The 16,293-nt window shown below is 45.9% G+C and overlaps 1 protein-coding gene across 3 annotated transcripts in view; it reads right to left on the minus strand.

Moving 5' to 3' along the window:
• Nucleotides 1–338: 338 nt before the first annotated feature.
• Nucleotides 339–16,293, minus strand: part of ebf1a (EBF transcription factor 1a) — a 56,428-nt gene continuing 40,473 nt past the window's right edge. The window contains exons 11-17 of one of the 3 annotated variants that reach the window (XM_008279575.1): nt 12,751–12,839; nt 9,259–9,324; nt 8,490–8,652; nt 7,105–7,284; nt 4,989–5,186; nt 4,665–4,733; nt 339–3,426 (exon numbers count right to left, since the gene is read on the minus strand). In XM_008279575.1, the coding sequence (XP_008277797.1) occupies nt 4,666–4,733; nt 4,989–5,186; nt 7,105–7,284; nt 8,490–8,652; nt 9,259–9,324; nt 12,751–12,839 (764 nt within the window). In that variant the 3' untranslated portion in view covers nt 339–3,426; nt 4,665. The remainder of the gene's footprint in view (nt 3,427–4,664; nt 4,734–4,988; nt 5,187–7,104; nt 7,285–8,489; nt 8,653–9,258; nt 9,325–12,750; nt 12,840–16,293) is intronic. The other 2 variants (XM_008279577.1, XM_008279576.1) reach the window with 2 other exon arrangements.

Below are 16,293 nucleotides of genomic sequence, written 5' to 3' on the forward strand. Positions count from 1 at the left end.
CATTAACTAATATGTTTAGGAGGAAACTTGTCAGGCTAACCATGTTCACCATGCCATCAGTAATGCATTAATGAATTAGATTCATTAGAGAAAGGAGCCTAGCGGGGGAAGGGATGCAGGTCTGTTTCTGACCTGTGGAATTAGTCGAAGCCAGTCCTTCTCTATTCTTAGTCAACTGCCTGTCAGCTATTTGGAGACATTTTCAGTCAAAAAAAAAAAGAGAAGAAACTCATAATAACCATCCTCCTCGGTGCTCCATGGGTTGAATGAATCACGGTTTTGCTCCCTGATCATAATGAAACGAGTCACGTTTAAAAATAAAATGACACCTGACAAAGTCACAGACAAGAGGTAACTTTAATTCAACATTGTGAGAGTCCAAAAGTTATCTTACAGCTCAATTTTCATCAAAAACAATAACAATCTATACAGTAGAATTTTTTTCTTCCCTTATATCGTAGAGCTGTTCAGTGTATTTGCAGTCAAAGACAAACAGAGGAAAAAATAGACACCAGCTATTTGGTTTGCATCTTTTTTTTTTGTTGTTTGTTACCTAAATACAAAACTTTGTCACCCATTACTGATATTCATATTCAGGATGGAACTTTGCTTACAAAGATGCCATTGTATGACAACAGACCTCTGTAGTTCATTTGAAACAGATATGTTGCGGCCCCTCCCGCCCCGGCCCAGACCGGCACAGGCACACAAGTGCCTGAAAAACACTCGTCTGTCAGCAGGCGCCTCTGTTAAAACGGTCCTTTCTACCCACTTAACAAAACCAGGCTCTAGAAAAAGAAAAGCAGAGAGAAAAGCCCTATTCTCTGTCCAGCAACAGCTTGAAGACACACGGCAGACACAAAGAAAAGACTACAGAAATGGCTGATGGGCCAAGGAGCTCCCTTTTCATGCTTCGTCACATGTTCTTGTTCTGTTTAGCTTGTAATGAAGCTGCGTTGTCCAAAGGCTAATACAGGGAGAGAAGGACTGGTGGGAGGAAGGAGTGGGGGGGGGGGATCGGCTGTCAGGTACTGGAGTCAGACCTACGACTCCATGTGTGAGATTAAAATTGTGCTGTGACAGTGCTTGTCTTCACTGTGCGCCCCTCTGTACTACAATTAAAACAGCTCCGTGTTGTCAAACTGTTGTGATCCCGTGGTTCATGAGATATATTACTGTCATGCTGTTGAAATGACTCCTTTACTTAATTAAAAAAAGGCTACATAATCGCTACAAAAAAGACACAAGTGTTTCTGTGAACACTAATGTGCAGCCAGCACAGCTGAGACAGGCCTGCTCTGCCTGTCCTTCAAAGCGTGCCATTGCTGTAGTATTATAGTACATCGGGGTGTGTGTGATCGTTGAATTATGGCTCTTTGTATTCTAGTCTGGCTTCACCACCAAACAGAGTGGGTTTGTGCTTTGTCCCCAAGTTCTCATGAATTCCTCTGTGGCAATAGACAATTGTGGTGAGGGTAGAAAACTGTACACGTGATTGAATGAAGAATGGGTTTGCATTGTTAAGGCATCTAGACTGCTGGTAAAGATTACAGTGACAGAAAAAAAAAAAAACAACAAGAAAAAAAAAAACAACGAAAGAGTATATAGATACAGTATGTAAGCAGGCATAAATAACACAGGAAAAGAAAGAACAGAGAGGGGGAAAAAAGAGGAACACAAAGAAAGAAAAACAGAGCAATTTCTTAGTTCTCTTGGTTTCCACACACACAAAAAAAGAGTCACTCAAGAGAAGAACCCATGCATATTATCAGTTCAAGAACAGTATCAATCTGAAAGCCTCAAAGAGTTCAAACAAAAAGATATAGATTTACAGTATATATTAATGTGTGTTTATATTCTTAAAAAATCTACTTCAACCAAATACTCTGAATAAGATGCTACTTTTTTGCCATACAATAAACATTTTCATAAGGAAAAAAAACAAGATTTTTTTTATTAACTTACAAATAATACAAAAATAGACAATGGCATGTTTTGAATCAACAAATGAAAGCATGGTATACCAATGCAAAAACAATCAACATACAAAACAAACGAACAAATAACAACAACGACAAAAAAAAGATAAAAAAGTCACATTTAAATAGTGAGAGACAACAGTAAATAATGAAACAAAACACTGTGAAATATGTTCACTTACTGTATTAAACTTACACAACACAACTAAACGAGGGTGAGAGTCAATGTACAAATACAAGGGATAAATACATTATTTATAGGATATTTTACAGGAATCCCCTTTTTGTATCCAAATCCATGTTTCTCATGTTTAGCAGATGAGATATTGACAACACACAGTAAATCTATCTTCTGTACTGAGAAGCTGCCTTAAGACATTTAATGTTTACATTTCAAACTATAGCTATTGCAAAAAGAAAAAGAAATGTCAAATGAAAAATTCAACATTTGTTTTTGTTTTTTTTATATACAAAAATATATCACATATATCACGCATTTATTCTAATTTGATATTTGCTAGACTCCTTCAGTACAGTGCTGGCTGGACGCACACATCCTCTGGCTTTTCAAGTCTTCACTAAAATCTCAGACAAAATGTCAATTTTGGCTAAAATCATCACCTTTTCTTCACATGACAAGCAGAAAAAGCATATTGCAAACAGCTCAATCCTCACAGTTTTGTCAAAATTCAAACAAACAAACCAAATGAGAGAAAAAAAAAAGAAAGAAAGAAAAAAAAAGGCATGGTTTCTGATGTTGAAACAGCATAGGGCGATTTTGATAGACCACTTTTAGCTTTATGGGATACTTAGCAGCAAAATTGAGGGTTGATTTTATTCGTTTCTGTATTTCTTTGTTTTCTGTGTTGTTGACCTTTGTTTCCATTTGGCCAGTGTGTTGTTATGTGGTTTTTTTAGCGAGCCGGCTAAGCTGAAGAAAGCATCTCCTATTGTGACAGAAGTTACGTAAACTTCATGGTCAAACCAACACTTCACTGTTGTTTGTGCGAGTTACGGATTGCGAGACGGCGTGGGGCCTCCAGTAATCAAACCCAAACCTTACAGGCATAAACATAAAGATAAATAAATGCTCTTTTCATGAGGTCAGTGTCACACTGTGGGCAAACTATCAGTCTCTATACACTCCATCCAACGCGGTGTCAGAGAAGCTACACTAATTCAACCAAGAGGGAAATAACATCACAAAGGTTCATATTGTCCCCTTTTTTTTTTTTTTTTCCTTCTCCCCTATCCCTTCAGATGAAATCCCAATGGAAAGGCCTGAGTTTAACAGAGTCCTGCGTCTTATCTTGACTTCCTTTAGTTCAGCTCCGGAGCATAACAGAGACTCGCCAGACTCCGCTACTGTGTCTTTTCCTCTCAACATTCCCAAATCTCCAGCTATCCCAGATCCTCTACATGGGTGGAACGATCATCCCAGGAATCGCTGTTTGGTGGGAAAAGAGGGGGAGGAAGCGGGAGCGAATGGGAGATTGAGGGGTAAAGAAAGAAAGAAACAAAGAGAGAGAGAGAGAGAGAGAGAGAGAGAGAGGTCAGTCATGTGATTGCTGGGTTTCATCTGTCATCACAACAGTCACATAACAGAAATGTGCTCCAGCATCTGGCGAACAAAGACTACTCTCCCTCATTATCTCTTCATTCCGAGGCCCCAGAATCAAAACATTTTCCCTCCGCTGTGCCGCTAACTTGGCGCGCGGCGACAGCATCGTTCAACTTTTCACAGGCCGTCTGAACAGCTTCATGCGAGAGCTGCCACTGTTAATTGTTAGCAGTTACACTGTGGAAGCCAATTGTGCATCGTGGAGCATAATTCAAACATGGGAGAGGGGGAATGCAGTGACGTGGGATGACAGAGGTGATGAAATTAGGCGCAGCGCTCGAACATGGAAATGGAGCCCATGAGCCTCGACACAGGCAGCTCTGCTCGCATTTTTACCTTCTTATATCATGCTCTCCTACATCTTCACCTCCCCGCGCTCCACCAACCCCCCATCACCCCTTTCCCCTCTCCCATTTTTTTTTTTTACACAGAAGCCATCACGGGGAGGAATTTTTCATATAACATATTGGCTCCCTATTGATTCCCCTCTCTCTCCAATCCACTAATTCCCAGGTTATTTCCTAAGTGTCTCCGGCTCGTTGGGATTAACAGAGCGGTGTGTGTGCGTGTGTGTGTGTGTGCGTGCGCGTGGGTGTGTGTCGGTGTGATCCCCGCACAGTGGCCATTGGCCCTTGGGTCACCGTGGTCAGCGCTCATCAACGCCGACAGAGGAAGTGAGGAAGTGCTTAGCTTAGGGCTCTGATAAAGATTCCCATCCATCATTTCTCTCTCTCAGGATCTCAACACCATACAACATCCTGCCTAGACGAACAGCCCCGGCGCTGCGTTCGGTGGAAATGAGAGAACAGAATGACCCGTGGTGTCATAACGACCGCCTCCCTCCCTCCCCACAGAGACACCCACTGCAGCGCGGGCAGGAAGCAGGAAGCGAAAACGGGAAATAGAACACATATGGCGTGGCATGCCGTCTCTCGGACAAGTCAAGAGTGACAAATAAAAACAGAAACGAGAAGGAAGGGTAGGGCAGGATGGTGCAAATGAGCGGTGTGGGATAGCGCGGGGTGGAAAGAAAACAGAGAAAACGAAAGAGAGGGATAACGTACTTCAGGAGAAGGCCAGGCCCTGCAGAGAGCTGGCTGATGAGTACTTGCTAGAGTCCACAAAAGACTGATCTACAGTGAGGAAGGAGAGTGGAGGAGGAGGAAGGAGGGGGGGGAATCAAGGAAGGCAAAGAAAGGAAAAACCAGGAGTGAAGAGGAGGAAGAAAAGGAAGATTGGAGGAAGAAGTGGGAGCAAAAGTGAGAAATTGTTATCATAAGAGGCGGAGAAAAGCCTGAAGATGAACATAAGTTTTTACCGCTTAAACCCTCATAAACTGTGGCTCCAAATTCATGTAAATCAATGCGAGGTGGCTACTTGCTTCTTACCTTGCAGGCTGTTAGCATTGGCGCTGGTGCACGTGGGAGGAGGGGAGTTCTGGGGTCGGACGACGGGGGCGAAGGCGCTCTTCTGCTTGACGGCGGCGGACACCATGTTGGCCGGAGAGAAGGAGAAGATGCCGGAGGAGCTGCTGCAGTTGGAGGGCAGGCTGGTCGACGACGCCATGGTCGGGCTGGACGGGACGACTGAGAGGAGACAGACGGGTAGGAAAGGGTGTTTAAGGGACGGGGGGTCGTAGGGTTCATGTCAGGGAAGGAGGGAGCGGCGGCGGAGGAGAAGATGAAGACAGAAAAGGGGGAGTTAGAGAGAGGGCCGAGGGCAGAGGACGGGCAGACGGGACGAACAGAAAGGGACTGGTCAATGGATGATGGCAGGAGGGATAATGTTTTGGACTCAGATCAACTGGCTCAGACTTGTTTTTGCAACCTCTTGTGTTGTTAAGCAATTACCTGGCAATGAGATATTCCATAGCTAAGACAAAAAAATGTGTTTAGTTGGAAACTTGCAATCGAAAACAGCCCAAAGCCTTTTCTTAAATTTTTTTTTTTCTCTCCCTCTGATCAGTCTGTTTTGATGACTCATTCTGTGCTCAAGGGGTGAAGTGGGTTGGTAAACAACTCCTCACCTACTCGGAGTGCGGTACCCGTAATTTGTTTTCAGGGCAACTTACAAACAAGGCTCTCCCACGTCACCTTTATCACAGATAACCATGCAAGAGCTTTCAACAGCCAGAGCCAGTGGTTCCAATAAATTTAACAAATGAGCTGTTGCCATCTGCTTGAAACCAACATATTTCTTCACCAATTCTTTGTGGGCTGTTTTTTTTTTTTTTTTTTATCTTAAACATCGGTTGTTGTCACAAAGAGGCACAACCACATTCAACTTTCTTCTCTGGATCGTCAAGTTTTTAATTGAATAATGAGTTCATGCAAGTTAGCAAAGATGCAAACACAAGGGGATTCAAGAGGGCTCGCTATTGGTCAACAACGCATATTTATGGGTCAAAGTTGACCACGCTTGAACACTGATCATTGCATTTCTATTGGAACAGATTGATTTTGCCATGATTTTTTATAAATGTGAGCCTAAAAGTCCTCAATGTGTGAATTTATTAACCCCAGCTGCACACTATCACTGGCGCTCCAGTTAATTCTGTTAAGATTTACAATGCAAGGCAGCAACATTTTCGACAAAAGCTCTACAAAGTTTTATTTAGATTCTTGAAAATACATTGAAGGCTTAACACAAGATATTTGTGAGCTGGATTTACTCCGGCTCCCGTAAATCACCATCATGAGAGTCAGACGCACTCACACACACACACACAAAAATGACCAGAAGGTTATATTCACAACCCAAATCCTGTCTTCCTCTGACATCATCCCATCTATCCACTTCTCCTCGGTTTGTCTTTTGTCTGCTAATACACTAAGAGCATTTTCCCCCTCAGTGATTTTACAATCAACTGAGTCGTATTTCACCTGCCCTCTGATATCTGCTTCTGCCTTTATTGTTGTTATTATCCAACACTTAGCTTTTATGGCTCTTCCTGACAAATCCTTGCAATAAAGTCATAATCCATTTATGAAGGGGCCTAACTAATCAATTAATGAAAATTGGACCTACAAAGGCAGGCCGAGGGGCCATTGATTGAAAGTGTCTGTGTGGGGCCGATGAGCCTGTTAAAATACTTGTTAACACCCAGGAATCAAAGAGCTGAAATGGAATTGCTTCTCTAGCAATTAGTTTATTGATTTAATCAAGGGTCTTTAATGTAGAGGGTGAATGTGTGTGAGCAGAGGTGGTGGGGTGTGTGTGTCGGAGGTGGAGGGGAGGGGGGGGGTGTTCGGTGATCTGCTCCCCTGGCCAATAAAGTGGGGATTTGCGTTTGACTCTGCTCTTAAAGAAACAGATGAGCCAGCTGAACTGCAACACTTTCTTCTCGTGTGTCAATTCTTGTTTCCGACTCAGTTTCTCAATTCCCGTCAAAGGCTTATTCCGTCATGTTCAAAGCGCCTCGATTTAATCTTTTTGCCTTCTGTGCTCCGATTTTGTCACCCTTTGTTGTTTTTTTTCCCCCTAGGATGTGGTGTGTTTACTCACTAGCATAGGGCGAGTTGCCTGCAGATCCATTGAGGAAGTTGGGCGAGGTGCCCAAGGTTGCCATGCCAGAGTTAGCGTAGCCATTCATGCTAGTGGAGACAGAGCTGTAGCTACTCTGCTGGGGAGTGGAGCTGGGAACATAACCATGAGGGGACACACTGCTTGTACTCCTACTGAAACCTATGGACAGAGAAAGAAAGGGAGACGGAGATAGAGAGGGGGAGAGAGAGAGAGAGAGAGAGACGAGGTGTTAGGGGGGGATTTAGCAGATGACAGACAAAACAAAAAAAAAAAGCCTACATGCAGAGCCATCAAGTACTCGTTTCCTCTTGCCTGACAAGTGGACGTAGTGTTTAAAGCCAAGAGAAACTTTCGAAAAATCTTAGACAACATACGGCAGAGCGGGAAAGCAATGAAGAGAGCGCAGGAAGAATGATCCAAGAGGGATCTAGAAGCAATCCAACTGCTGAAACAAGAGGACTTTAACCTTACTGGCTCCTCTCCAGAATGAGATATATTGATAAGGCAATTAACACTAAAAGGCCTCGGCAGCTCTCTTGTAATTTAGAAAGAATGAAGCATGTATTTCTGACAGGACCTTTTTCCACTTTATGCTTTACAGGAGCAGCGAACAGAAGGAAGACAATGTAGGAAGGAAGACTATAAATATACACCTCAGGTCCAACATGCTGACAGTGGAGGAAAAAAAAAAAAAAAAAAAAAAGAGCAGCTGGAATTGAACATCAGGACTCTCTAGTGCAACAAGAGCTGCCCTTCACCGCTGTTGTCTTCACTGCGCTGGTCTTCGATGATAAGGTAGCACCAGTTCTCATCTGCTATGATTTGGGAACAAAACTAAGAAGCTGATATCTGCTGTTTTCTTCATCTCAGATGAAGATGAAGGACATAGGGAGCTCATTGGAATTATTGAGACATATCCAGAGGCTGGTCCATCCACTCTCCTCTTGTTCCCCTGATACATGTGATGAATCACCACTGACTGCACCCACATCTCTCTCTGTCAGACAGGGGCCGACCCCAGTCTAATATACACACCCCTAGGACCCACTCATATTTCTCCATCGTACTCCATCCGTGGCTCTCTTTTTCTCCATTCTTCACTCTCTCACCGTCGTTTCTTTCCTTCTTTCAAGTTTCCCCTGTTTCTTACAGCTGCTGCCTCCTCCTCCTCCTCCTCCTCCTCCTCCCTCCTGTCCTCCTTTTTTTTTCAGGCTTTCTTATTTGCTCCACACTCTTAAATCACCTTCTCTGAATTTCCCACATGAAAAATAAATCCTCTATTGCACCACTCGTTTTTTACTATCCATCCCAAAAAGTGAAAAAAAAAGAAAAAAAGGTGTCTTTGCTCGTTTCCTGTTGCTCACCCTGATTGGCTGTTTGTGCCACTTCCGACCCACTGAAGGAGTTTACGGCCATCATGCCAGCGTGGACGGAGCTGCTGCCAAGGCTGGCTAGCTGGTTGTGCCCCCGCGGCACCGTCGTGTAGAGGGCCTCGGCGATATCCGCTGCTCGTTTCAGGATCATCTCCTGACAATTAGGAAGGAGGGGGGGGAAGAAAAAAAGATGTGTTCAGCAACGTAGAAGAGAGAATATACCTTTGAGTTTATAGCCTCACAAGAATGCTAGATCTCCACTCAAGATATTGCGCGTGTAAACTCAAGCAGGAGCTGAGTGCTTTTTATCAGTGGTCACTGGTAGTGGTGAGATTGATTCCAGTAAATGGAGGAAATGCTCATTACCAGACTCATCAAATCTTTAGCCTGCCTCTTCCCTCCCTTGCTTCCCATCCTCCTCCTTAATCCCACGTCTCCTCCTCATCTCCATCTGCCTCTGCACTCTCGTTATTCTCCTCTCCACCCTCTACGTTTAGTGTTCATTGTACTTCTTCTCCCTTCCCTCCTCGGCGTACGAGCTGATAAAAGCGCTGACATATTCCCATGTGTATGTTTGCGGGTCCCAGATCTTCCACGAACGCAGCAGGGGGGGGGGCTTCAGGGCCGGCGGAGACACCGCCTTTGATGCCGCCACTGGTCCGAAAACCACAAGCATAATCTCATCTAAGAGGAGATATTGATGTTTGTGCTGAAATGTGTGTGTGAATGCTCGTGTTTTTCTGTGTGTGTGCGTGTTTACCTGGTTATTGTGAGGCATCCCGTACAAGGCCTCTACCAGGTCTGCCGCTCTCTTTAAAATCACCTCCTACAATCAAGCGCAGACAGAGGAAGGGGATTGATCATGAGTGTGACGGCTCAAAGAGTTCAGTCACTTTTATTACATTTCACTTCTTACATTATGCTGTGAATGCAGAACAGAGAGTGCGAGAGAGGAAAGAGGCAGACAGAGGAAGGGAGAGGAAGAGAAATGGGCCTATCCCAGCACTTTGTTACTAGCTGGGCAGTTTGGGAGAGCAGAGGGAAGATACTGTTATCTGTGAATAAAACATGAGCCTATATCTCTCTATCAGTCAACCATCTTCTACATCTTCTCCCTCCCTTCTGTCACTGCCAGATCATGAATCTCGGTGTCCCCCCCCCTCCCCTCCCTACATGATCACGCATCAATCTCATTTAACACAACATATCATCAGGTTGACGGCTATACAACTCCGCTCGTCAGCTGGGACACACCCGTCTCCTGCCCTGTATTAACCCTGGTAATGATCCGAGTGAATAGCCCTGCATCCACTTTGTGTGATAAATGTAGAACATCATTGCTCAGGTGAAAACCGCCGAGTGGAATTTCCCACATCAAACATTTATCCTAACGTGGTGTTGCCGCTTCTCCGCGCTCATTTTCCGACCGCTTACCCTCCTTTCTCTCCTCGCTCTGTCTCTATTCTTTTTTTTTCCTCCTCCCTGAGTGTATGAGTGTGTGACTCCAGGCAGTCGCTCTATGTGTGCATGTGATGTAGACACCTACAGCCCTACGAAACCCTTTTTAAAAGTTAATGTGCCGGGGCCAGGATATATGCTGGAGGCGCGACAACCAGAAAATTGCAGCCCCCTCCCCTCCAACCTTCCCCCTCGTTTCTTTCTCTCCCCTCTTTCTCTTCCACTCGCGCACACACACGCTGTGCGTTATACTCTCCTGAGTGTATCCCTCGCTGTGAACAAGCCCTGGAGCATGTGTGCTCTCTGTTCCGTGACACACCGCCTTTCAATCAGACCCTCATATCACACACACACACACGCCGGCGCGCGCACACACATGCACAGGGAGGCGTAACCGCACACGCAGCCACGCACATGTGGAGGCTGTCGAGCACACCCAGGACATGACGAGAGGGTCAGCAAAGCAATAAAGATTGTAGAGCGCTGTCCGAGGTGCTAAATTCACTCAATAATGGGAGCGCTGCCTCTGTGTTAACCTCCCATTACTAGCACTATCTGGGTGGGAGGCGGAGAGGAAGGGAGGGAGGGAGGAGAGAGACGGAAAAGAGGGGAGACCGGAGAGGAGGCCTGCTTGAGGTGATTGAGAGATGTAGAGGCCCTAGGAAGGTAAGTGGTTCTTTAGTATGTATGCACCGCTCCTCGCTTCCTTCTCCCTACTTTTCCTCGACGCCCCATGCCTCCCAGGGATTGCTAGATAGGTAGATGGATGGATGAAGGGAAGGAGGGGATGAAGGGGGAGGAGGAGGAGGAGGAGGAGGAAGAAGAGAGGGGGGGGGAGGAGGGGAAATGAGGGAAGTGTGAGGCATTAGGACACGAACAGATCTGCAGCTGGAGTGAAACAGTGCTACAGGAGGACGAGCGAAACCTCAGTCACTTTATTTAAGTCATGTCTCGCCTCTCTCTCTGCACCAGCTCCTTGCTTTCGATGCATCTCCTCCTCCAACATCTGCCGTCTCCTCACCTGCGTCTCCAAAAACTACTTTCTCTCTTCTTCTCCTCCCTCCTCCTCTCTATTAATCACTCTCTCTCGGTCCTGGGCTCTGTCTGTACCTATCAGTCTCTCGTTAGCAGAGGGATCTGTCCAGTAGCTAAACGCGATTAGGCAGCGCTCCAGAGTCATCCTGATAAACAGATAAATGTGGTTAGCGCCGTGCTGCCTCCCTAGCTCTGCTGCTGTAAGGGGAGACCATTTCCTGGGCGCAGGGTCTCTTCCCGTAAAGTCAGGCCCACAGAGACGTCAACAGGAAGGGGAACCTGATCCAGAGCAGAGCCTGGCCTCGTCTGGCAGGGCGGTCACTCATTAACCGGCCCCAGACCCCCAGCTACTGCACAGCCTGAGCTAAACACCCTGCAGTCTGGCTACCCAGTGCTCCCTCCTCACTCTGACTGCCTGACTATTAGCTGCAGCACAGTATGGGGGCTGTTTTCAGCTGGACGCTGGATCATTACCACAACATACAGAGATAAAACAGGCATTGGCATATATCCTGCTTGTTCCCTCCTCAGTGTGTTTGGGTTCATTAACAATCCCCCTTGCGAAAAAGGTGGCAAAAGAATGGAATACATTATATTCCCAGTCAGTTTAATCTCATTTAAACACTGACCCTAAGAACAACCGTGGGGAGGTTTTGCCAAGGTAACCGTGAATGGACATTTGTAGCTCGAGAAGTTGCCAGCGCATGCCCCTCTCCTGCCCCTCTCTAATGATTGAGGCCAACAGTTGAGAGAAGTGTGGTCGACAAACTGTTATTACCTCAATAAAGGCACAAATCAATAGAGCTGAAATGAACAACCAGGCCTGCCAGCTACCGCTGTTCATTTAGAAGAGAAAGAGACACCACCGAGTGAGGGAGAAAGAGGAGGAGAGGAAAAGAGATGGATGGATACAAAGATATTTAGAGAGATACAGGGGGTTGATAGGCTAAAGACCAGAACTCACCGGGACAAGTCTTGTATCCACCAGACATGACACGCAGCGAGGACAAGTGATTTCTCTATCTTCCTTCTGCATCTACCTGGGCTCTCCATCTCTGCCTCATGGTGACTTCCCTCCACTGAGTTTGTGTGTGTGTACACGTACAGGCATGGTGAGCCTTGTGTGTGTGTGTGTGTGTGCATTTCTATGTGTGTGTGTGCGTGAGTGTGTATACGCTGCTTTGTGGATGTGTGTGTGTGCTGGAAGTAATAAAGTCCACCCGGGGTTGACTTCGATCCACTGACCCAGCAGGAGGTAAGACTGGACAGCTATGATGGATCACCTAACCTGCTTCTGCCTCTCTCTTCCTCTCTCCCTTCAACCTCCTTTCCTCCCTCTCTCTCTCTCTCTCTCTCCCTCTCCCCCTCTCTTTTCCTCCCTCCATCTATCCCTTTTCCTCTCCCACTTTGCCAGTCTAAATGACCTTATACTCGGTGGAAGGATGAATAGAGTTGCTTGTGCATTCGTTGCACAAATAAAGTGTTTGTTTGAACAGAAAATGACCATGGACATACGATTAAATGTTTATGTGCACACTGCGTACTGTCATGTATGGTCTACTGTCGAGCGCGCACAGTTATCCCTCTGTGCATGAGGTCATGCTGCCCTTGTGCCATGTATATATCCATATGTGCTATGAAACTCAAGAAGTTTTCAATACATCTCTGTACCACTGTCACCAAGACATGTTCCTCTAAAATAATTGCACTTGGCAACCAGCATAAGCTTAGACACATAAGAGGAGAGGGGCTACTGTACCTTGGGTAATCTCTCTTGGTCTCCGGGATGTCTGGGGATGACCTTCTGTAACCTCTGGAAGCCGTAGTCTATGGTTGGTTCGTTCAGTGCTAAGCATGGAGGGAACAGACGGAAAGAAAGAGAAAGAGAGAGAGCGAGACAAAAAAAAAAAACATTTATTACTTGATTCTTAATAATGAAAACCCCTACTGTTCAAGAGCAACTGAGAGATACAGCAGGAGGAACAAGTGACGGCAGACATGAGTGACTCGAGCGCGGCTTTACATGAATATTTCAACATTAAACTAAACACGCTGAAAATGTGGGTGTTCTCTATTAAGTCTGGTGTGTGTCTTTGTTTGCCTGTGATGTAATGAATCTCTCTCTGTCGCCTGCTTTGGTGGTTAATAAAAAGACTGTCAGGAATCAGGCGGAGTGAATGTGTGCTTGTGTGCATGTGTGTGTGTGTCCTGTGGTCTTGCGTTGATCAGCGACTAATATAAGCAATTACAGAGCTTGGTTCCAATATAACAAAGGCTTGATCGCTCCGGGGAACAAGCTAAACACACACACATGCAGACAGTTTCTCACATGCACACCAAAACACACACACACACACACACACACAGTCAGATCATCCAGGCAGCAGGGAGAAAGCACTCTCTCTGCATGCTGTGGTCGTGCTACGGTAATTGAATATGAGAAGATTTACCATGAATATTTAAACATTAGAATAAATACAATGAAGATCTGAGGCTTATAGTACAAACACTTCAGAGGAGGATTGTTGGATAAGTGCTCTCTCCACATAATTCATTCCTAATGTACTGTCTCTCGCGCGCTCTCCTCTGTCTTTTACCCTCCTCCCCTGGCAGCCCGAGGAGTCAGTGCAAAGTCTTGACTACTTCTCTGGCCCATAAGATGCTGCTCCTGCGCAGAGTTTGCGGCCACGTATGCGGCTTTGCGTTAAAAGAGAAAGAAAAAGGAGCCATTATGCGTGAGAATCGCCTGTATGTGTTTACGCCGTCCGTCTGTTTCCCCTGTGGGTCGCAGCTTGGACGTTTCCTGAGGGCTGATGCCCTGCTCGCCTCACATCTGAGCAGCCAGGCTGACTAGGCGGCCCCCAGAAAAAGGCCCCTAGAGGCTATGAGTACAAGCTGTCCTGCTGGACCTCTAGTGACTTCACCATGGCTCCTCCTGAGCCGCAAACACACACACACACACCAACCAAAAAAAAAAAAAAAAGAGAGAGAGAGAGAGCACAGGAGCAAGAATAGGTGATGCTCTGTTTTGGCAACACAAACGTATTTGGACAGCTCTCCCAGCGGACCATCCCAGTAATCCATAAGAGTGAATGAAAGGAAAGGTGAATAGCTGGAAGCAAAAGAGGGTACAGAGAGGAAAAAGTAGAAGTCGAGATGCCAGAAGCAGGCTCAGCTTCCGAAGAATGACACACATTACAGGCCAGCTGGTCCACTGATAAAATAAGCCAAAACAATGAGATGATCACATGCAACAAATAAAGTATGAATTATTTCTGAGGACAAATATTTGACATTACTTCCCTATTCTCTGATCTCTCTAAAGCCTTAAGGAGGATTTGCCCTGGATTAGGCCTGCAGTCTGAGGAGGGGATTGTTCCGACAACATCCTCTCTTTCATCTCAAAGGCTTTTGTTTTTATGATGAATTTTTTATCAGTTCTCCACAATGTGCCAAATGAGCCTCGAGTGAACAATAGCATAAAAACCCCAAGACATACAGAGATACCCCTATTACAAATAAAGAGACAATTTTGGTAATTGAGGGAGGAAGTGATATTGTCTCTGCTCGTTTTCAAGGACCATAAACCAGAAGAGGAGTATGTGGGGGACAACGCGCACCACTAACTACCTGGCTGTGTCTCTTTGGGGATTATCCTGGCTTTTTATGCCCTTATATCCATGCTCAATATCTCACATTTCACACCAGGAATTAGTGCTGGGAGAAAAAAAAAAAAAAAACTCCTTTGCCTCGAAAGAGGAGTGGTACGCTGCTACACTCCAGGATTCAAAGCACACTCTCCTATACAGGTATATTTATAATCCTTAGCTGTCGCTCTCCAGAAGAGCAAATCAAAGCCAGTAAAACATAACTGCCATAAATAAATGAATAGATGAGCAACAGCCCTGGACTGGAGGGATTCACCTAGCAATCACCCACATCAGATCAGATCAATGCTCATGGAAATTTCATGAAGCCTAGAATCCACATCGCTTCATATTTCACTATAATAACCCACAGAGCCGCAGGGGGAGTGTGTATGAAGGGGTGAGGTTGCGGAGGGGGGGGAGGTAGGGGAAGGAGGAGAGGAGGCTAGGGTGGGTGGAGTGGGGGGGGTGGTGGAGAGCAGGGGTGTTGGAGGTACGAGGGGTGGAGTAAAAAGGGGTGGATGTTTGGGGCGTAAAGAGGTAGGGAGGCGGGGGTGAAGGAGGGATAATTGAGAGGTCAGAACAGTGGAGTTGTCCTGGAAACACAGAAGGGTAGGAGGAGAGCTGGAGGAGGAGGAGGAGGAGGAGGAGGAGGAGGGGAAACTCCAGTCGGCGTCCAGTTGCCCTGTCTCCTTCTCCTCCGGTGTCACAACACTTTGTGCGCGGGGAGGTGAGTGGCTAGTGTACTTGCAGGGTTAGGTAATTGGCTCTGAGGCTTGATGTTAACACCTTAACAGGCCCTCAGACAGTGGGTAAGGAGCTGATCATATCACAACCTCCTTTCTTACTCTCCACTCCTTCATACCCCCCCCCTCTCCCCTTCTCTCCCCTCGTCACATCCCCTCCTTCCCCCCTCCTCCTCTGGCTCCCCGTCCTTCCCTCCCCTCTGCAGTCTCCAGTGCTCAGGTGTGATCTCATAAGCGCTGCCTGGCGATCGATGCCGCCAGTGGCAGGGGGTTCAATAGCCCTGAATTACGGCTTCATTTCTGCCCCCCTCCCAACACCCTCCTCCTCTCTCACACAGATGAGAGCTGCCCCCCCTTCCAACACTACACACACACACACACACGCACACACAACACCCCCACCAACTACTCACAATCCAGATCAATACCTTACAATCTAATTTTTATCCATTTTTCCATAAACCCTGAGATTGCGTTTATTTGCAGAATCCGACAAGCTAAATAAAGCATCGCTTGAACATGTCAGGGAGACTAATGCATGGCTGGAAATTCATACAAAGAAAACAGATGAGTAGAGCTTTTTGCTCCTAAAGGAAGGGAGAGGCTGAGTCTGAGAGAGAGAGGGGGGAGAAGGAGGGAAAGATGGGGGGGGGATTAGAGATTCTACAAATCAATGGAGGTGTGGATGCTACTACAACCTAAGCTCTAATTATCTGTTGCAAAAAGTGCTTGTCGACAGTTAACAATACCTGACAGCACAGATCCACACTGGGAGAATGCAAATTCTAAAAAAATCGGGATGAAAAGACAGCGCTTGAATTAAGATATACGAAAACATAAGAAATCATTCCCTCTGGTGAACGCTGCTCATTTCAGCAGGATATAAAATAATCTACATTCGAAATTCAT

The sequence above is a fragment of the Stegastes partitus genome, unplaced genomic scaffold (assembly GCF_000690725.1).
Source record: "Stegastes partitus isolate 25-593 unplaced genomic scaffold, Stegastes_partitus-1.0.2 Scaffold164, whole genome shotgun sequence".
Taxonomy (NCBI): domain Eukaryota; kingdom Metazoa; phylum Chordata; class Actinopteri; family Pomacentridae; genus Stegastes; species Stegastes partitus.